The sequence below is a fragment of the Conger conger genome, chromosome 8, assembly GCF_963514075.1.
Source record: "Conger conger chromosome 8, fConCon1.1, whole genome shotgun sequence".
Classification (NCBI taxonomy): domain Eukaryota; kingdom Metazoa; phylum Chordata; class Actinopteri; order Anguilliformes; family Congridae; genus Conger; species Conger conger.
The window spans coordinates 32,098,774-32,122,293 of record NC_083767.1 but is presented as its reverse complement, the minus strand read 5'-3'; the positions used below and the strand labels follow the sequence as shown (position 1 = coordinate 32,122,293).

The window sequence follows — 23,520 nt, the reverse complement described above, 5'->3', positions numbered from 1 at the left end:
CTCGTATCTGCCCAACTGACGCATTGTAAACGGCATCAGTGCAGCGTAATTTGTCCGACTGTTCACCATATTATTTATGAGAATACATTTAATAACATGAAGTATTGTTTAACAATTCGTCTACATATTTGAGGGATTATTTTACAACAACATCTCCGTTTATATTTATCATCCTAAATCATATTTTTTGGGCACTCCAGGGAGCATCAATCAAACAGCTGTTTGTTTATTCGTTGTAAGAGAGGCCTTTATCCGTTTTTGCAAATTAACTCTTCATATATGATACGTGAGAGGTAATATTTCAATTTATTTTACACAGTGGTATCAATTTCACACCATTTCTCGCGTTTCATCCCATTGCCATCGGAGTCGCAGTTTCTCATTTCTCCAGCTAATGTGCGTATACATGGGTCAGAGTTTCCGTGGAGGACTGCACATTTTCCCGTCAAGTTAGTTTTTTATAAAGTTTGCTTAGAAAGTGGCGTACACATTCTTTTGTGCATACGCAACCTTTATAAATGAGGCCCCAGGAGCCCCCAGCTGCAGCAGGTAGCCGTGCAACTTGGCTGTGCTATCAAGCTATGATGGTCTTGCCACAAGGAGAAGTTGCAAACACAGCTGGCTACTCTACCGACACACTGAGCTGAATATAGAAAATAAGCACTGTCTCTACTACAGACCATTCACGAAAAACAACCTGCACGAGGCTTTGTCTGGAACCTGCCATCTGCAAAGAATCATTATCACAACTCCCATGACATTCGCCGAATCAGAGAGGAACTTTTTAACATTGAAGAGGAAGACATTCACAAGAAACACAATGGGACAACAGCGATTGAACGCCCTTTCCATGCTTCCCATTGAAAATCTATTTATCCAGGGACAGATGGATTTCAACAGTAGACATTGAGAGGTTTGCTCACCCAAAGAACCGCCGTGTCACCTCCCTATTCAAGCAAGCTGCACTGGTGTCTCAGTTATCTTTTTTTGGAGTTGATATGTTTGTTTGCGCATGTATGACAGGTGGACAGTGCGCCGTTCATTGTAGACTATTTGGTTTTTGAATTAGTAGTAATTTTATACCAGCTGTGATATAAAGTTTTGTGTAATGCCGAGACCTTTGATGGGAAAACATATTTGTCACTTGCCGCTTTCAGAACCCTGTACAGGGCTTTTACATTACATTCATGCCATTTTATCCAGAGCGTCTTACAGTTGATTTTAGTCTAAGCAGGAGACAATCCTCCCCTGGAGCAATGCAGGGTGAAGGGCCTTGCTCAAAGGCCCAACGGCTGTGTGGATCTTATTGTGGCTACAGCGGGGATTGAACCACCAACCTTGTGGGTCTCAGTCATGTACTTTAACCACTACACTACAGGCCGCCCTATGGCTTAGTCAATGGCTCTGGAATATCCAAAAAGCTCTGTTAATTTGCCTACTTTGTGTGTGTTAATGTGGCTTTTGTAGTGTGTTATAGCCTCTGCTCTGATGCTGACCATTCTGCATGCCTGCACCATAACCCTCCCTCTCTTGCTCTTGCATTCTCTCTCACTCTCCTACTTCAGTGATGTAGGCTAGGCTTGGCTACTTGGTTTTACAGTGCCCAGGCTGGCCTATATCATGTGTCTTAAAAAACATTACAATACCAAATGTTTGTATAAAATGTTTGCATATTTATTTGACATTTAAAGAAATACAATTGATAAAACTTGATAAACTTGTTTTACAATTTCACTTTCCTACAAGTTAACAATGCACCACATGCTTGTATTTACAGTATTGATAAAGCATGTTATTGAAGACAGACACGTGTCTGTCTCATCTTTTTACTTTGTTGCAGTATAGGCAATCTGAATGTAGTGTTCTGTGTCATGCTGAGAGCTGATACATTGTATTCAGTTTGGAAATCAGTCTGCTCCCGGGCATTTACAGCACAGCCCATATAATAGCATAGGCCCACCATAGACTAATTGCCTAGTAATTGGATGGTGACGAAATGCAAAACTGCCCCACGAGAAATGCCATGCCAAAATTGCTACTGATTGAGATAGCAAAGTATGCCGTTGAATGACACGCAAGCTTACTTGCATATTGCAGTATGCGTTGGGTAGATTTTTGTGGTAGAAAGGAATTGTGAATGAAGCAACTTGAATGTATTAGCTTTAGCAAATGCCAGATTATACGTCACTGTCCCTTGCTTTTGAATGCGAGAATGGCAAACATGCTTTTAGAGCTAGAATAGCAGACTTAAATTAGCAAACAACAATTAGCAAGCTAAAGGCAGTGTCAATATATGTTGTATTTCCAAAATATACTGCGTTTAGCAGATATATTGACCATGGCAACACTAGATATACACACACTGAGCACTTTATTAGGACTATACAAATGCTCCGTTTGCTTTCAAAATAGCCTCAATTCCTTCTGGCATGGATTCTACAAGATGTTGAAAACATTCCTTTGACAATAGGAGTTGATAGTCAAAGTGAGAATGTGTCTGACCTGCTGTTCACTAACAAACAATAACAGAGGAGGTGAAATCAAAGGTTTGTATTGGTTGGCCTACATTGCAAGGTTTAAAGGAAAATACCAACATTTTGGGAAATATACCTTTTTTCAGACTTGCCCGGACTTGGACGAGATGTTCGATTTCATTTTCATTTTTGTGCATTCACTGGCTCAATTTCCATGTTTGCATAATGTGTTAGCTTAGCATAAAGACGTGAAGCATATAGGAGTCTACATATATAGCCTACCCCCTTCAAAGTGAAGAAATACACCTTACAACAACTTCAAAGCTGTCTTATGTATCACGTGTATATGAAATACACATTTGGGAAAAAATTGTAAAAACGAGATACATTGTTTTTGTTGAAGGTAGACGGTTGGAACTATAACTGCTGAACACACAAATATCCTTCCTGAACACACATGTATGTAGCTATACCTTCAGAAGATGTGTGGATCACTGTGCTCAACCAGTGGATGACAGAAGAGGATACATGATGTAGCTTGCATAGGCCAATAGTACTAACCCATACAATTTGCTGCGGTGGAAGATATACCCTATACCCTCACATTTGCCACCTGGTGGTGCTGTGTGAAAAGAAAACCCTAAAACACGATGGCTTATGGGCAATCTTGCTACAAATGACTTTGCTGCCTGTTACAGGCCAAAATGCTACATGATGTCCCTACTGTCGGAACCTCGCAGTTATTTTTTCCCGGTGCTGAAATTCTTACTGCAGGGGCAAACCGCCAAATAAAACATGAAACCACTGTACAACAAGTATGCACTTTTACTTTTAGAATCAACACTTCATTCGGCAACTGAATAGCCTCCATTAACTCTTCTACCAATTTACCATTTTTGGCGTGTGTCCCTTCATCAGGATAACTGCTTTCTCTCCTCGTAAGGCGGTAGGGCAGAAGGCTGAACTGGCCTTGCCTACGTGCTACTCTCAGGAGCCAATAACTGTGCACTCTGCAAGTGCTTATTCTGTTTCTTTCAATGCAATTGTCTCTGCGTCTTTCTTAGCCCTCTCTGCTTTAAAGGTTTTCAATTCTTCGGTTAGAAGAGGTTTACTTTCTCTCTTTCAATGTCAAGGAGGCAGTCTGTTTCATCCTTAACATTTATCTCATTCCACCTTCGCATGGGACTGACAATTACCAAAGCAAGGGGGTTTCTTTATATTAGGCAAATGTTGTAATTTACTGCATACTTTCGTAATATCATCCAAACTCTAAACCTCACCTTCATCAACTTGAAAACCATATAAGTATTTTTCAACATCCTCCTTCAAATAGGACTGAAAAAACCCTTTGTATCCTTCATAGTTACAACTTTAGGTGTGACTTTTCTACCCTTCTTAGATGTGGGGACTTGGCTTTTATCACGTTTCGTAAACATGACTTCAGTCACAAAATTAAAATGACCAACAAATCTCTGACTTCTCAATTCATCAAACAAGTGTTCTCTTGTCACTCACCAGGAGAACAACATAGCTATCTTATTTTTTTTATTTAAAACAGACTACCGTTTTCTCCAAGTCTGGCCACACAGTTTTACAAATGGCAGCAACTTAATAGCACTCTGGTTTTTCAAAATTATTATGATTGACATGAGCAAAAGTATTGGAACAGAGAGTATTTAAGTAAATGAAAGTAAATAACACTTAATATTAGGTAGCATATCCCTTGCTTGCAATCACTGCATCAAGCCTGCGACCCATTGACATCACCAAACTGTTTAATTCCTCTTTTGTGATGCTTTTCCAGGCTTTTAAAGTAGCTTCTTTCAGTTGTTGTTTGTTTGGGGGGGGGGGGGTTCCCTCCAATCTCCAGTCTAGAACCTTCCACTTTTACTCCCTAATGAAGTAGTTTGTTATGTTGGCAGTGTGTTTTTGGTCATTGTCTCGCTGTATGATGAAGTTCCTCCCAATTGGTTTGGACGCATTTCTCCATAAGCTGTCTGACAGAATGTTTTTGTAGACCTCATGCTGCTGTTACCGTCATAAGTTGCATCATCAATAAAGATTAGTGAGCCCACTCCAGAAGCAGCCATGCATGCCCAAGCCAAGTCACCGTGCTTCACAGATGAGCTTGTATGTTTTGGATCATGAGCAGATCCCTTCCTGCTCCACACTTTGGCCTTTCCATCACTCTGGTAGAGGTTAACCTTGGTCACATAAAACTTGGTCTCATAAAACTTTGAAACTTTGTTTCAGAACTTTTGCGGATCATCTCTGTACTTCTTTGCAAATTGTAATCTTGCCTCTACTCTTACTACTGATGAGTAGTTTGCATCTTGTGGTACAACCTCTATATTGTAGCTCTCTAAGTCTTCTTTGAACGGTTGATTGAGATACCTTCACCCCTGCCCTGTGAAGATTGTTTGTGATTTCAGTGACTGATGTTTTGTGGTTTTTCTTCACAGCTCTGACAATGTTTCTGTTTTCCTTGGTTGACCTGTTTGATGTCTGTGGCTCAGTACGCCAGCGGTTTCGTTTCTTTCTCAGGACATTACCAGTTGTTGTACAAGCTATCCCCAATTTCCCCTCTTTTCTAAACTTAAAATTGCTTGCTGTGATCCCAAAGACAGCTCTCTGGTTGGTTTACCTTTTAACAGAAATGCAGCCATCACAGGCAAAACCCAAGGCTAAAACCAAGAGTAGACATTCATAACTATTTATTGTTTAACCAATCAATTTAACAGGACATATCTGGGCAACAAGAAACACTGGTCAGTCACATGTTCCAATACTTTTGCTCACCTAAACATTGGGTGGTCTGTTACAAAAGGTGATATGTACTAATTTATTTAGCAAACTCTAGAGACTAGTGTGCATGAAAATCCCAGGAAATCAGCAGCAACAATCATTTCACGGTCAAAGTCACTTATACATTACCCATTCTTTATACTTTCTCATAATACAATAGTGTAAGGAATGCTACAAATCACAAACTCAGGAAGACTGACACCCGCAAAGGTGGTGGTTCAATACCCAGTCTAGCCCCAATAAGATTTGCATAGCTCTTGGGCCCTTGAAATATAGCTGTATTTGTTGTGCTTGAAAATCCCAGGAGATCTGCAATTTCTGAGATACTCAAACCACCCTGTCTGGTACCAACAATCATTCCACGGTCAAAGATCAAATTTCTTACCTATTCTGACATTTGGACTGAAAAACAGCTGAACCTCTTGAAGATGTCTGTATGCTTTTATACATTAGTTGCTGCCACATGATTGGCTGATTAAATATTTGCATTACCAAGCTGGTGTACAGGTCTACCTAATAAAGTGCTCACTGAGTGTGTACAGCGAGAAGAGGCTTTTGGGTTCCCAGTTCTAACCAATTTTGTTTTGTAACCATGCCCCCGCCCCCCAAACCCCCTATCCAGAATGATTATCGCAAGCTGTCTATGCAGTGCAAAGACTTTGTGGTGGGCGTGCTGGACCTGTGCCGGGACACGGAGGAGGTGGAGGCCATTTTGAACGGCGACATCAGCAAGGAGCTGGAGGAGGGGCAATGCCACCGCACCCTTCTCAGTCGTGTTAAACTGGCCATTAAGTACGAGGTTAAGAAGGTCAGTTACTCCTCCCCTGCATTGGGGGGTGCTGCTTTCATCCTTTATTCTAGCTGTTTTCTCTCCCAAATGTCACAACATACTATGGATGGTATTCCAGATGGTTACCTCTAGCTGTCTGTCTTCTCTACTTCCTTGTGACAAGAATACATTCAATTCCACAGGTCACACCCCTTCATAAATATTCAAAATATTTATGGTAATACAGCCAAGGACAAAGGAGAGACAAGTACTATCTGGGTACTGTAGAGAATCTGTGGACTCACTGGATACTGAACTCCTGGCATGGCCACAACATTCAGAGGGTTTTCTTGGTCGGGCCAGCTTGCAAATTGATCCAAACAAGTTTTGGTGGGTGGGGGGGGTGCAGTGACCCTATAATGGGGCTGCAGGTAAGACCAGTTTTCCACAACCCAATTATATGCTCAGCTGTTCCACTTCAGTGTTCAGGGACTGGCTGCTGGAATTCACACTGATTGCTTTGGAAACTAAATCTGCAGAATTTTCTGCAAATGAAATTGATGTATGAGATGCAAATAGTTTAATGCTCGGTTGCTACAGGAGACTTGCATTGGTTATGTTTTTTATTTGGCTTACATGAACTATGAGCCATTACTGTATGTAGACCAGCTGTAACTGCCACACCCCATTTGCTCACAGAGTTGTGGTAATTAACCTGCCAGTTTGATCCAGATCACTGCACGTTCAAGGGTTTCACACTGCCAATGAAGATGTGCCTGGTTTTACTCATCTTCCATTATTTTTTAATTATGCAGTACCCCAAAATCAGGGGTCTATGACCCATCCTGCTGTATTCATCAGCATTTGTCCTTAAAGGAGTACTGTCCGGCTTTTTCAGTTGAGATTATTTTAATTAAATGCTTAAATTATGTCTGTAGGCCTTTTTAAAATCGCAGTCAGTGTAACCATTTCCTAAATATGGGGCAAACACTGGACGTGTTTGAATCTCCAGCCTCTGTTTCCCAGAAGGTAACAGGCACTCAAATTCCACCCTAGCTCATCCTCTAACTCGGCAAAGTCAGAGCTGTCTGTCATATCACTCAGGCTAGCCAAGGTTGGTTCCGTGATATGTGCATGCTAACGTTATCGTATTGTCATGTGTGTCATGTGTTCGCCAGGATGGGTGGCTGCCCATAAACCAGTCTCTGCATTCAAGGGTGGATTTGAGCACCCATTGCCTTCTGGGTAACACAGGCTGGAGATTCAAGCCAAACACTTGCAGTTTTGCCCCCTATTTACTTTAGCTACACTGACAGTGATTTTAAAAATGCCCACACACATAATTTAAGCATCTAATCCAAATAAGCTCAACTGCAAAAAGTTAATTTTAACATGTTGCACTTTTTCCCTTCAGCATAGTTCAGCAAGATGGTTTTTGCTATTGCTGAACTTTGCTGAACTGAAAGTGAAGAAAAAAAAATGTTGCTTTTAATTGTAAATCAAAGTTAAGGACTATTGATTGAATTTAGGCCATTGTGTTCAATTGTGTAGATCGGCATATAAAACTATATTTCCAGTGATAAAATCTAGAAAATTCATCAGATCTCAGTGAAACTATCAAGATGGATAGATAGTTTCACTGAGATCTGATGAATTTTCTAGATTTTATCACTTTTTTAGATGCAGTTCTTCCTGATACAATGGACTTCTATGGACCATTCATTTTCTAGTGCGCCAAAAACTGGAAAAACTCAACAGCAATGTTTCTTACAAAATAATGCCACAAATATAATGCCTGAACTCACCAACTGTGTTTGCGCAGATGTTTCTGCTGAAGCAGACCAGTATTCTTGTGCAAAGTATCCATGTGTTCTTTGTTGTCCATCATTGCTAAAGGAGTTCCTTTATTGTCTTGTCACAATTTTGCTAATCAAAGTTCACAGCTGGCTAACACACACACTTTTGTTGTTGCTCTTTGAAGTGCAGCAAACAGCTGGCTAAAACTCTGAACAAACAATTGACACTTTGCCTTTGCCCCTCCTCTTTCTTTTCCCTCTCTGTTTTCATCTTTTCCCCCGATTATGTTTTGAGCTTTGAGAAAAGTGCTATAGAAAATGCAAGTTATTATTTTTATTATTATTGTTGTTGTTTTTTCCTTCAGTTTGTCGCCCATCCAAACTGCCAGCAGCAGCTCCTGACGATCTGGTATGAGAATCTGTCAGGGTTGAGGGAACAGTCTGTAGCAGTGAAGTGCCTGGTGGTCCTGGTGGTGGCCCTTGGGCTTCCCCTGCTGGCCGTTGGGTATTGGTTTGCTCCCTGCAGCAGGGTGAGTCCCAGGCTGCATTCGGCTCCACTTTTATCACATTCCCTTCCTTTGCTCTCTTCCCTCCATAAGTGAGCTGTTTGTGACAAAATGTGTGACGTCTAACAAGTAAACCAGGTGCTCTGCGAGGGAGGATAGATGTGGAACAGACCAAAACAGAAACGAATGCCCATCGCAACCTATATTGGAAGTGCTGCCCCATAGCTACCTCTGGAACAAGTATTTTTTCATAGGATGACATTTGAAGGTTCATGAATAATTCATAGCACCCTTACCATAGCTTATCTTAAGTGATGATAAAAACACACTGTTGATGGTATTTGTGGCAACTTTACTGAGGATTTCTTGTGAGAGAAAAAAAAAGGATCTGGCATCTGCTTATTAATATTTAAAACTTCCAAACTCATCCTATGACAAAAATATCACCTCACAGTACACTGATTCATCCTCTCTTCTTCCTTTTTGGAGCATTGTATTATGGGATTTCTTCCTTCCTGGAAGCGTGAATTGTGGGAGGGAGGAAAAACAAGGGAGTGAAGGAATGTAACCTCTCTATTCCCTTTAATAGATTGGAACCCAATGGCACTGTGTCTGTGTATTACATTTCTGAAAGGGCCTGTGTTTGTGCGGTCAGTTCCCAGGTGAGGCACTGCTGTTGTACCCTTGAACAGAGCTGCTGAACCTGAATTACTTCAGTAAATTACCCAGCCCTATACATGGATTTCAGAAAAGGAAGTGGTCTTGGTCCGTCTGCTAATTGCTTCGATAGAAAGTCAATTGCTTTGATGATTCACTCTCCTGTAGGAGCCTCTGGTCTGTCCTGGGTGTTTGGTGTATGTACTATTGTGAGCCAGCATTAGTGACACTGTTCAGCAACCAGATGGATTTTGCTTCCTGTAGTTACAGGTCCATTATTTGAGTTTAACACTCAATGTTTCATATTGGCAGATACGGGCTCAAGAGCTTTTTTCCCTGCTGGTCTTCCAAGTGCAGATTTTTGCTTTTAGCCCCAGTCTCATAATAGTTATTATACACATATAGAATATGCATATGAGTCAAAATATCAGGTTCATCGATTAAAATAAATTAAGGTTTTGGCATATGAGATGAAACAATGATTTACAGGTGACTAAATCTGCTGTGCCCTCATGTCCTGCCCTCCCTGCCCTTCCTACCCTGTCCTGCCCCTCCCACTTTGTCCTGTCCCTCCCTCTGTTTTCTGCTCCCCCCCTGTTCTGCCACCCAACCAACTCTAACCACCCCCCCACCCCCCACCACCACAGCCAGGGAAGATCCTGCGGAGCCCCTTCATGAAGTTTGTAGCCCACGCTGCCTCCTTCATCATCTTCCTCTGCCTCCTGGTCTTCAATGCCTCAGACCGCTTTGAGGGGATCAGCACCCTGCCAAACGTGACCGTCACAGACTACCCCACCCAGATCTTCCGGGTCAAGACCACCCGCTTCAGCTGGACTGAGATGCTCATCATGGTGTGGGTCGCAGGTACTGTACTGTGTCGAGGACCCGGCCCTAGGCCCCCCTGATGAGAGATTGACGGGGGATGGGTTAGAAAGGAATGCATTGTTAACCCCTCGCACCCGCCATCGAGGTGGTAGTAAGAACGCCCGTAAGAAGGATAATATGTGGTTCAGAGATAATGAGCAGCCATACTTGTCAGTAGAGGAGTCTGAAGTCGGGAGACTTAGATTTAGGGTTTTAAGGAGCAAGGTTAAAGTTCTGACTGAGAATACCCCAACCCTACAGGGGAGGGGCACAATGCCTGGCTAAAGAAAAAAATAAGGAAAACGGAAGGGATGTCAATACCGAAAGAAGATTAAGAGGCTTCAAGGGCCTTCATGATTATAGCACAAATAATTTATCGGATAGATTCAAAGGACTATAGAAGAGTTGGAGGATGATTTACACTCAGCTATTGGCTGGATGTCCTTTGTAGATCCCTTAAGGCGCCGCGGAGAGGGGCACCTGAAGAGTGTGTTGAGATGGCGGAGGGCACTAACTTCTGGCTTGTATGAAGTCAAAGTTTGGTGAGAGTCCAAGGAGAGATTATGACAGGGAGACAAATACCAGTGATGAATAGGTTCATTAAAAAATTACATAAGAGCTAGTGTTTTTCCACTCGTATATTAAGATGGTGGAAATTCCCAAACCGGAGGGGCACATGAGATAAAATATTGGGGAAATTTCTTTCGAGGTATGAGAAAATGACAGTGGGAAAAACAGAAATAATGAATATGGTCATTAAAAAACAAGTTACATAAGAGATAAATGTCTTCTCGCTTGAAATATTGGGGACATTTCTTATCAAAAAGGTACACTGTTGTATGCAAAAAAGATATGTAAGGAATAAGCTAGACCTTATTAGACCTTAGGATAGGATCTTAGAATTTTGCTTCAGAAGATATCTATGGGCTGTTGAAGAGAGAGCAACGCAAGACAGCTGTAGTCAAGCTGGAGTGGCGTGCTCCCTCTGCGCGCCACTCCAGGATATGGATATGGAGAGAGGAGTGCCGTACGCGGTGCGGACTCAGCCCAAGAGTTGTGGCAGCGGGACTGATGTCGAAGAGGTGTTCATGCGCATCCCTCATCATACAGAAAAGCTGGTGAAAGAGTTAAAGGGCTTTTACGACATGCTTGGAGCCATGAACTGCACCTGGAGGCCAACAGACGGGACGCGGGGTTCCTCCACGCTACAGAACACCTTCCTGCTGGACCCACGCAAGAACCTGAAGCCTCCCCCCCTAACCTCAGTGTCATTGAGGAGAGGCACACGCTGCGGCTGTACTGCAAAACCCCCGACGTGTTCAAAGACATACCAGTGCACATCCCATACAACAGGCAGGAGAAGTACGAAGTGCAAAGTCACGTCTTTCGAAAGTCTGGGTCCTGATCCTGCCCCAGATTCCCAAACCAATGCAGCTGTTCAAAGAGCTCATCAACAGCAAGGAGGAGGGATCAAATCCCGCAGAAAACGAGATGGCTATATTTAGGGCATGGGTGGTAATTATAATCTATATTACTTGTAAAAGTAGGAAAAGTAGTACATAGAAGTAATACATTATAAGTTTCCTTTCATTTTTATGTATTTTATTTTTTAGTAAGATACTATATACGATATAAATAATTAGTAGACTTTAGGGGTGTTCATACCCATTGTATTAATGGAAGTTCAGTAGCTTTTATCTCCGTGAAGGGGGAGCCATAAGATAAGGTAAAGGCCAAAGAGGAGGATGGGTATTTGAGGGGTGTACCTTGACTTTTAAACATCATGGTGGAAAGGTAAATTAGAAAGAGCTAAAGGGGTATATGTAACTTGCATGTGATCAGCAAACTGAAAGATGATATTTACACTGTAATCTGTATAACTCTATTCTTTTGATTGATTATAATAAAGTATATCTTACTATAATCATATGTGATAAAGATTCTTTAGAGGAATACATTGAATACAGGACATCGAATACCAGATTTGCATCACACTCTTCACTTCGAGACTGGGCTGGAAGTTCAGTAGAACTTACCAGGGCTCCAGAACGTTCGGAGTACTTGAGTTCGTCCCCGAGACACCTCCTCGTGGGGTACTGCTCGTGGGAACGTGAGGTATGAGCTCGGCAAGGGGTCCGTGGCTCATGACAACTGTACCATACCTCCGTAAGAGTACCACTCTGGCCTTCTGGGAAATTTTCACTTGGAGATCACTTTATTTGGTATTTATTACACTTATTTTTCAGTCTTCTGCTGCTATATTCCCTCTACTTCAAGTTTAGATATGTTGTGTGTTCAGAGATGCTCTTCTACTTACTACGGTTGTAACCGTAGTGTTATTGTTATTGGCATTGGCATTTACCAACATGAGAACAACCATGAGGATAGCCCCCCAGCTGCCCCAAAACCACACGCAGGGTAACATGCACTTTTAACATACATCCATCCATCCATCCATTATCTTAACCCGCTTATCCTGAACAGGGTCGCAGGGGGGCTGGAGCCTATCCCAGCATACATTGGGCGAAAGGCAGGAATACACCCTGGACAGGTCGCCAGTCCATCGCAGGGCACACGCACCATTCACTCACACACTCATACCTACGGGCAATTTAGACTCTCCAATCAGCCTAACCTGCATGTCTTTGGACTGTGGGAGGAAACCGGAGTACCCGGAGGAAACCCACGCAGACACGGGGAGAACATGCAAACTCCGCACAGAGAGGCCCCGGCCGACGGGGATTCGAACCCAGGACCTCCTTGCTGTGAGGCGGCAGTGCTACCCACTGCACCATCCGTGCCGCCTTTAACATACATGGAAACGTTTTATTAAACATCGTTCGCTACTCAACTAACACATTCTCAATGGCAATTGAGCAAATTGGCAATTGAGCAAAAAGCAAAGACAAGCCTAGGGAATGTCTGACTGTTCTGATCACCTCTATGCCTTTTATTTACCCAACCAATGAGATCAGTAATGATTTGATTGGTTAAACCGGCACATAGTTATAGATTAACGCCTCCCTACCTCCTCAAACTCCTCCCCGTCTCCTCCAACAAGTGCATCAGTAACGGAAGCTAATGTAGCTATCAGGAGCTGGACAAATCTGAGTGTGCACACAGAGGTTTGAGTGCGTGCAGTCTAATCCTTGTGTAAGCAAGAGGAATTCTGCTCTCAATTTCATTTCTTGCTTGCTCGACTTTTTGCGTTAAAGTAATGCTATACTGGTTGCCTTGGCTGGTTCACCTGACAGGTGTAGTGCCTATATGTTGGTGAGGCATATGGCTTCTATTGAAGATTTTGCTCAGCTTACAAGTGAAGAGTTGTTGGATACTTTTACAAAAGAGCAGTTATTGACAATTGCAGGGAATTATATTAGTCTATTATTATTAAGTCTATTTTGAAAGGCTTTTCTGATTTAAACATTTTGCCTTGTATGGATGCCTAAGTCTGATTTAGAGTGAATATTTTCTTAAAGGTATAGATGCTGCTGTTACTAGTCCTTCTGAGCTGGCGACTTAGTTTGGACCACCTCCTATACCCAGTGTTGGTGTTGGACTAACCCCCATTTTACACCCCCATTATTTAGCACATTGGGTGCTGTTTTACGTGTCTGGTCTATTTTTTTTTTTACAAAAAAACAGGCACTGGACTTGTCTAAAATACATTTTTCAAAGACAATTGTTAATATCTAATGGGTAAACTACCATCAAACTGTCATGGTTGCCTCGCTTCATTGGGCATTACCTCTGGGGAGAGGGTGTGCCTGACACATTCATGCTTCCCTTGTGCAGCCAGTAATCACTGATTGCACAATGAGTTGGTTATCGCAAACAGATGTTGGTTATCTATATAAGCCCAGTCTTTCCTAGACCTGGTGCTTTTATGTTATATTTCACGTCCTGTCATTCGCAAGGCCAGTAAAGAGAGAGTCAGGAGACTTGAATGTTTTTAAATTAAAAGGATTCCAGGAACTTCCTTAGTTAGGTCTGTTGAAAATTTTGGGGAACCCGTTCAGGGGTGTCTAGCTTAGGGTCTTGCTGCCTGACACTTTGGCAGTTTGATATCTCTCCCTGAAATATCCTCTCGCCTGGGTCATCAGTTCATTTAGTGTTAGCAGAGCTGAAGGAGAGTCACCTTATAAATGTTGTTCGTCTCACTCTTTAATTTTGCAATATGCAAGGTATACGGTAGTGAAAAGATGGAAATGTTCACAAATCCCAGTTCCCAGTACTTCCTGTAGCTAGGTAACTACGTTTAAGGAGTGGCACTCTTTGCCACAGTCGGTTGGCTCATAGCCTGGAGACTCACTGCTTGACATTTTGGCCTTTTGATTGCGCTACCTGAAATTCGCTTTCACCTCGTGTTTCAGCTGTTTCCCTTCTAGGTCAGCTGGAGACTGACTTGAGCATTTACTTTTGTTTTCACATCTTACCTTTTCATTTGGTCATTTACCCAAAGTCAGAGAACTGTTTTACTCTTATTCAAATAGAGATGCAGAAAAATTCTTTAATTTAGGCTAGAGTTTTTGCCCTGGCCTGGGGTTATTTCTCCTGACTGTCACTGCGCTGATTACTGCAGCTACGAGTACTTCCATAGCTTACCTTTTTCAGTTCCTCTCTCATAATAAGAGCTAGAGGCAAGAGCCTTATTCGGTATAAGTTTGTTGTGACTTTTACGTTATTCACAAAGCCACATAGCCTCACCGGTAGTAGTACAGGAGGCTGAGCGGCTTTAGGCAATTATTTTCGTTTCTCTTTTCTGTTAGTTACAAAGCCATGGTAGCATTATCCAGAAAGACTGCTCTCTTGAAACCATTATGAACACAGCACAGTGGGTAGGGCAATGATGCCACAAATGAACACTGTGCTGTGGATAAAGCTATAAGGCAGTCTGTTCCTCTGTTCACTATGTTGAGGAACTGTGTGGGCATTAGAACTCCCTCCTATTCACAGTTCTGTTTAGTCACTCTGTACACAGTGCTGACCTGTGGACTATGGGTAGGGCTTCATGTCATTTAGAACACCCAACTTACTCAGTACTGTGTGTAGGACTGTATGCCACACCGCATTGATTTTCCTAAAAATAAAGTGGTGTACATGGTCGTTGGAGTATTGCCCCTCTCAATGGAGAACTTTGCGAACTCGCCGATAAGCCTGGGGTTCCATGTCTGAGAACCCCGTAGCTGTTCATATACACTTCCTCCTCTGTTTATGTAATCATGCATCATCAGTGAATTAGAGGCCCTGGTCCTGGGTCGGAAATCCCCCTGCTTTATTTGTTTCTCATTTTTTGCTCCCTTCTAGTAGGGGAGCTTTGTTTTGGCAGGTTGCTGGGGAACCTTTTCCTTATTTTATTGCACCTTATTAACTAGTGGTTACTTCACGATCTGTGAGTAACTTTGACATCCCCTTCACGATTGGACCACACTCTCTCACTTTTCACAAAAGCTCCCTCTCACAGTCATGCTTGGTCATATAGGCTGTGCAGCAGGTGCAATGGCACCGGGGCCTATGTCTCTCCATGTCTTATATCAGTACGTCCATAGTCAGGTCCTTATATTTTAATCACGCACCAGAAAATAACACAACTATGCTTGCTTTAAGAGTGGTGTGTGTTTATATATCCTTAAATAAGCAAACTCATCTTGGTCATGGTTATTACACTTTCCTTGTACAATATGTGATCGTGCTAAATTTATACTGTGTGTCTATTTTACAGAAAAAAAGGCTATAATGTATAAAGTACTCAAAAAATATTTTCCATTGTGAACTGTCTTGATCATGTGTTGATATTAGCTAGTCTAATGCTTCAAATATTGAGCGCCATTTAGCTGCCTAGTGTGAAAATGCCCTTGAAGCACAACAGTGGGTCGCAGAAAAGACAGGATAAAAAATGACCAGGAGGAAAAGGTAGCAAAACTACCTAAACTAGATGGCTTTTTGACAAAATTATTGCACAATTGCTACCCTGTTCCCAGTAGCGGTTGCCCATTGCAATCACTGCACCCGATGGTGGTGAAACTTTGCAGGTAGGATAGCAAGCTAGATATAATGTGTCTACTGTGGCTACATTTGGCAACTGGAGGAGGAGTTACGTTCATAATAAGTATAAGTGCCTGCAATAAATATAAGTATACTGTTCATTTAAATAATAATGACAAGTTGAAAGATAAAATAAAACCTAAGAAAGTAACTGATTTTCATATATTAATTCACATTTTATTGTAAAAAATGCATTCAGTGGATTAGGCATAAGAACACAATTCAGTGAATGTATGAATGTATTGTGTTGTGCTTTTCCTCTGATGCTAACACATGAGTAGCATAGGCCTAAGCTTTAGTTATGTAAACATCCCAACTATCTTTAGTTCATTTGTTGACTTGATGACCATCCACGTTAGTCCATGGTTCTGACCTGATTAATACAAATGTTCAAAATACAAAAGTATCGCAAACAATGTGTCCCAATGACTAAAGTTACTCATGAGCCAAATAAAATCCAAAGTATTGTCTGTAAAATATCTGTATAATGATGCTGTGTGTGTGTGTGTGTGTGTGTGTGTGTGTGTGTGTGTGTGTGTGTGTGTGTGTGTGTGTGTGCGTAGGTTATATGCTTTTGTGTGCGCGTGCCTGTGTCTTGGTTGGCATTTTTGTCAGAGGAAGGGCCCATAAAACAATCTTGCACCGGAGCCCATCTTAACTAGCTGCCGCCACTGCGTATAACTATTCTGAAAGTTAATTACTGTAGATTATTATTCTTGTCATTGAGAAGCATAGGCTTAATTGGCACAGCCACAATTTGTCAAACTGAATTTTTCACAACTGTTGTTTCGTTTCTTGAACATGGAAGCTCCTAGTTCTGACTTGGAGCGAACCAAGTTGTTACTTCATAGAAACTGTTATAACATAGGAGCTGGCAAGAAACCTTGCTAGCTTGTAAGCACCATACGCTTCACACCTAGCTACTTTGTAACATACAGCATTCATTAGGAACATTAAAACACAGTGGCAGCTCCTGAGCTCCTGAGCTCGAGGAGGCAGAAAATATTCCCTCAAAGTAATTATTGGTCTTGGCCTGTTTTCAGTCATTTTCCTTGATTAACAATGTGATTAAGTCACAAAGTGTTGGTACTATCAGGTGGAGCCACTTTACTCAATTAGGTAAAACAGAAGTAGAACTGTTTATTTGCGTACATTTCAATCAACGTTATTCAAAATGTTTAATATATGTAGCTACTCTTTGTTTTATGCACTCATTCTGTGTGAATATTTATGGCAAAGATGTATCTGTCAATATGCTATTTTAGTAATTTAAACAATCAAACTCAGGTTAGATAGCCTTTATTGCAACACAGTAGATTTTTTTGTGTATGCTGTAAATTCAACGTTATCCTCGTAAATTGAATTACATTGTGCAGACTTTCTAGCGACGAAGTGTCTGAAATTTAATCGTTTGATCGCTCTAATATGGCATGAAGAAAGAAGCTATGTGTTTACCTGCCAATTCATTATTCCCATCTTTGGCAAACTTGTTAATCAAGGAAACTGACTGGAAACAGGTCAAGAGCAATAATTAGTTTAAGGGGATATATTCTAGCTCAGCTCAGGAGCCACCACTGTTAAAATATACACCCTATAAAAACGTATTAACATGCTGCCGGTTATTATGTGTTTACTCAGTTAAAAAATGGATAAGGAAAGGCCAATTGTCCTGGTGGTGTGTGCTACGAAGCGAGATTACAGGGTTAGCAAAGTCATTTAAGCTCTAACCCTGGGGTTCCCTTACTATGAATCTTAGTTTATTTAAATTGTGGTATATCTCCAGGGCAACATATGCTACACGGTGAACCTGGTCCGGGGCAGGTTATGCATATAAAAGCACCGCCTTTTGACCCATCAGCATTTAGAAAAAAGGGTCTCTCCAGGACATTCCCGTAGAGCTGGGGGGTGTTTTCCCTGGGCAGAGACCAAATTAATCGGCTAGCTTTCTCCGTAGTTACACTATAAAACAAATCTAAAAGAGATTCTCAACAGATTATACAGTAGCCAACATAATGCAAGCTTCTGTGTCTATATCTACTTCTCTTAATTATACAATTCTTGAGTTTTAAGAATAAACCTTATTAGAGCCGCGGTGGCACAACAGGCTAAGATGCAGAGGACTTGTGGTTGCAGTTTGTTGCAGTTGCACTCCGAGGACCGGGGTGTATCCCCCAGCAAACACTAATTGGATTAGATGGGGTACAATTGGCTACCAAATTGGGAGAAAAATCTAAAAAAAAAGGATAAACCTTTTTAACAGATACGAAAATGGGTATACCAAGGGGTTCTCCAATTTTTTCAGTAGCCAGCCTACAGAGCTGTGTAGTCGGCCTTTTAGCTGGCGCCTGTGGAACTCCTTGTTATACACTTGCCACATTGTTTACTTTTTTTGTCATGCACCTGGAATGCTTGGAGCTCGGAAGTTGGAATTCTCAACTGGCAAATATCGACCTCCGACTCTGAATGGAACGCAGCTCTGTTGAGTAGTTTTTCACAGATTTCCCTAATCAGTGTGTGAAATACATTGTTAACACTCTAGTCACATGGTAGGTTAGCAACTGCATTACCATGTATAAATTGACAAGAACAAGATATTTCAAGAAAAGGGTACCGTGGAAGTATTTTTTCCCGGCCGGTGGCATTCTTGGCACAGAGGCAAAACGCCAAATGAAACACAAAACTCGTTTTTGAATGGTTTGGTTTGTGGATGAGTATGGAGTGGTTCTGGACAAGAATGATGTGGGTTGGTTATAGTGTTGCTCTGTTCAGGGATGATGTGGTCGGAGTGTAAGGAGCTTTGGACAGAGGGCCCCAGGGAGTACATCCTGCAGCTCTGGAATGTTCTGGACTTCAGCATGCTATCCATATTCATTGCCGCCTTCACCGCCCGCTTCCTGGCCTTCCTCCAAGCCACCAAAGCCCAGAGATATGTGGATGAGAAGATCCACACTAGCGACCTCTCCTTGGTGTCTCTACCCCCTGACATTGTATACTTCACCTACGGTAAGAAGACCATGAGACTAAGGCTAGTGTTAAATCTTAATAGTATTCATTATTTAAAGATACTTTCAGCATATTCTCTTTCCATAAAGTAAAATACAACCACACAAACATTTGTTTTGTGTGTTATAGTCACACATACATGTCTGAGGGTAGTAGTATAGCACTGTATAATGGTAAGGGAAATTGGCCTATAACTCCAGGTTTATTTGAGCTTGGCCTGTTGGCATTCTCTCTCTTCCAGCGAGGGACAAATGGCTGCCATCAGACCCCCAGCTGATCTCGGAGGGTCTGTACGCGATCGCCGTGGTACTGAGCTTTTCACGTATTGCCTACATCCTGCCGGCCAATGAGAGTTTTGGTCCCCTGCAGATCTCTCTGGGTCGGACCGTCAAGGACATCTTCAAATTCATGGTGCTCTTCATCATGGTGTTCCTCGCCTTCATGATTGGCATGTTCATACTGTATTCATACTACCTGGGTGCGAAGGTCAACCCCGCCTTCACCACGTGAGTGCACATCCTGCTGGCCAACACCACACAACTATTATGAAAATATGAATTTTTGACGAATAGATATTTCACTCATGTGAACAGGAGATTTGAAATAAACTGGGAAGGCAGACCTTAGGGAACCAGGCTTATAACTCAGGGAGTTTGTTTCGTAAAATGGCCAATTAATATTAATGTATTATTTGAGCCATAACTCATGACAGGCAGTGGTGTATAGAACTTTTATCACAGCTAAATGGTAAATGGCTGGCATTTATATAATGCCTTTATCCAAAGCGCTGTACAAGTGATGCTTCTTATTCACTCATTCACACACACACTCACAATCACACACCAATGGCCATTGGCTGCCATGCCATGGGGTGGCCTGTAGCGTAGTGGTTAAGGTACATAACTGGGACCCGCGAGGTTGGCGGTTCGATTCCCGTAAGCCACAATAAGATCCACACAGCTGTTGGGCCCTTGAGCAAGGCCCTGCATTGCTCCAGGGGGGATTGTCTCCTGCTTAGTCTAATCAACTGTACGTTGCTCTGGATAAGAGCGTCTGCCAAATGCCAATAATGTAATGTAATGTAAAGCACCAACCAGCTTGTCAGGAGCATTTGAGGGTTAGGTGTCTTGCGCAGGAACCCTTCGACACACCCAGGGCAGGCTCTTACTGCCTGAGCCAATGCCACCCTAAAGGGGTGTTGTTTGGCCCGACCGGAGGGCCGCAATCCCTGTAGCTGTGATAACATTTCTATATACTATGTCCTGTCCTGAGTTATTGCTTAAAAGTACAATAGGCAAGATTTTTGTGTTAAAACATTGTTTGTGTTAAAATATTGTTACAAGATCATTGAAAAAGGCACACTGACATGTTGACTCACCCTCTGCCTGTGTTTATAGGCCTTAAATTTGGGTTTCAAAGTGTTCATTTGTCGGGCTGTCAATCTGTATCAAAACAGCTGTACAACAATTCAAGCTCATTGGTTTCAAATTGGTTCTAACTGCCACAGCCAATGGCGTATTCTGATTGTTCGTGCCTAAATTGCACTCCAGACAAGCGATCCCTGAAACTCTGTATACTGTTGCTTATTATCCAAGCGAAGACTACATATCTAGTTATAAAACAATACCAGTTTGTTATCAGTAGCTACAAGCAGATTAGCTATAGTTAGCTTGACAAATATCCACTTAGCCTTTACAAATATCCACTTAGGATGAAATATAGGCAATATGAACATAGTAGCGATTGCACAAGCATTGTGCTTCAGGTTGATATTTGTAAATTTGGGAAGCTAATAATAGCTAATTTTCTTGTTGTTACTGATAGCGAACTGGTATTGTTTTCTAACTAGATTAAGCAATAGTATACAGAGTTTTAGTGATCACTTGTCTGGAGTGCAATTTTGGGAGCTACATGTTTTATCTCTACGTGTTCTATCATCCGTGTTTCGCTAAACCTTAATTTCTCTCAAACTGTAAGTTACAGTTGCATCATTTGTGCTTGACTATCATATCTTAGTTATATAGCCAGCTAGTTACAGTGCATACGGAAAGTATTCACAGCGCTTCACTTTTTCCACATTTTGTTATGTTACAGCCTTATTCCAAAATGGAATAAATTCATTTTTTTCCTCAGAATTCTACACACAACACCCCATAATGACAACATGAAAGAAGTTTTTTTGAAATTTTTGCAAATTTATTAAAAATAAAAAACTAAGAAATCACATGTACATAAGTATTCACAGCCTTTGCCATGAAGCTCAAAATTGAGCTCAGGTGCATCCTGTTTCCACTGATCAACCTTGAGATGTTTCTACAGCTTAACTGGAGTCCACCTGTGGTAAATTCAGTTGATTGGACATGATTTGGAAAGGCACACACCTGTCTATATAAGGTCCCACAGTTGACAGTGCATGTCGGAGCACAAACCAAGCATGAAGTCAAAGGAATTGTCTGTAGACCTCCGAGAAAAAGGCACATGGCAGCCCACCTGGAGTTTGCCAAAAGGCACCTGAAGGACTCTCAGACCATGAGAAACAAAATTCTCTGGTCTGATGAGACAAAGATTGAACTCTTTGGCGTGAATGCCAGGCGTCATGTTTGGAGGAAACCAGGCACCGCTCATCACCTGGCCAATACCATCCCTACAGTGAAGCATGGTGGTGGCAGCATCATGCTGTGGGGATGTTTTTCAGTGGCAGGAACTGGGAGACTAGTCAGGATTGAGGGAAAGATGAATGCAGCAATGTACAGAGACATCCTGGATGAAAACCTGCTCCAGAGCGCTCTTGACCTCAGACTGGGGCGACTGTTCATCTTTCAGCAGGACAACGACCCTAAGCACACAGCCAAGATATCAAAGGAGTGGCTTCAGGACAACTCTGTGAATGTCCTTGAGTGGCCCAGCCAGAGCCCAGACTTGAATCCGATTTAACATCTCTGGAGAGATCTGAAAATGGCTGTGCACCGACGCTCCCCATCCAACCTGATGGAGCTTGAGAGGTGCTGCAAAGAGGAATGGGCGAAACTGCCCAAAGATAGGTGTGCCAAGCTTGTGGCATCATATTCAAAAAGACTTGAGGCTGTAATTGCTGCCAAAGGTGAGCAAAGGCTGTGAATACTTATGTACATGTGATTTCTTAGTTTTTTATTTTTAATAAATTAACAAAAAATTTCTCACTGTCAGCTTTCCAAAACAGTGCACGACAACAATGAACTGTACAATAACGCTTTATATTACATGTTATATTCATAGACTGTGGGAAGCATAAACAGTGTTGTGGTTTGAGGTTGTTTGCTGTTGCAATTCCTCTCTTGGCCGTTAGGTGTCCGAAATTACCTATTGTACCTTTAAATAATACATTCATATTAATTGGCCAATTTTACAAAATAAACTCAGATAGTGTCAAACGGTTAATAAACTCTAACGTTGTTCTGCCAAACACGCAAGGTAGTTAGCTTGCTAACAACATAGAGTGAGCAAACAAGAGTTTATGCCTTTTTATGTTTATTTGTGCATTCCCATTGTACAAGCACTGAAACTGTCTAATATCAGTGGGATCACGTTGAGTAGGTCTACTCATTTTATTATTTGGAGTAGCGTTGCTGTGCTTTCTCTGGTCCACAAGTTCGGCCATCCTAGAGCTCTCGCGCTTCTGCCTGCTTACGGACACACAAATCTGTCTCTCAAATCAAGAGCCGCATTGGCTAGTTTCTGAATCATGTGGAACTGGACCGAGTGTGTGCCTGCTAACGTGCAAATCCTGGGCAACATTGTTGCAAGGCGATTTATGTGCATCTAATTTTGACTTGAATGGCTGCTTTGCCACGGAGTGATACTTTAAATAGAACTGTAAACAAGCATTTGAACTCATAGCAGTGGTACATAGTTGTTTTATCACTGCTAGGAACCAACAGATTTGTCCTACCTGTTTTATAAGGAAGATTTTCCAATGGACAATTGAGTATATTTCTCCAAAATTCTTGTAGTTTTTAAAATTGTGCATTTTGTAAGTCAATCTGGATAGCTGTGGATAATACCCTAAGGGTGCAATATCTCAACGTAATGGTGTGTATACTACACTATGGGTCAAAAGTTTTATAACACCCACATTTTTCCAGTTTGTATTTTTCCATTTAAGCAGTTCAAGTCTAGTGAATAACCTGAAAATGTAAGTGGTAAACTGCCTGAGTTTAAAAAGAAAGTTTAGGTCACCGAAAGATGAAAAATAATGTACAAGCCCAATTCCAAAACAGTTGGGACGCTTTGTAAAATGTAAATAAAAACAGAATGCAGTGATTTGCAAATCTCATAAACCCATATTTTATTCAGAATAGAACATAGAAAACATATCAAATATTTAAACTTTTAAAATTTTAAATATTTAAATTTTACCATTTTAAGGAAAAAATAAGGTAATTTTGAATTTGATGGCCGCAACACGTCTCAAAAAAGTTGCGACAGGGCCATGTTTACCACTGTGTAGCATCCCCTCTTCTTTTAACAACAGTCCGTAAACGTCTGGGAACTGAGGAGACCAGTTGCTGGAGTTTTGGGAGAGGAATGTTGTCCCATTCTTGTCTGATATAGGATTCTAGCTG

At 41.7% G+C, this 23,520-nt stretch overlaps 1 protein-coding gene across 1 annotated transcript in view; it reads left to right on the top strand.

Annotated features, from left to right (window-relative positions):
• LOC133135016 (short transient receptor potential channel 3-like) overlaps positions 1-23,520 on the top strand; it is a 64,825-nt gene that overhangs the window by 7,759 nt on the left and 33,546 nt on the right. Inside the window, exons 3-7 of the mRNA XM_061251747.1 lie at positions 5,902-6,087; positions 8,210-8,374; positions 9,655-9,871; positions 18,686-18,919; positions 19,161-19,425. Of these exons, the coding sequence (XP_061107731.1) occupies positions 5,902-6,087; positions 8,210-8,374; positions 9,655-9,871; positions 18,686-18,919; positions 19,161-19,425 (1,067 nt within the window). The remainder of the gene's footprint in view (positions 1-5,901; positions 6,088-8,209; positions 8,375-9,654; positions 9,872-18,685; positions 18,920-19,160; positions 19,426-23,520) is intronic.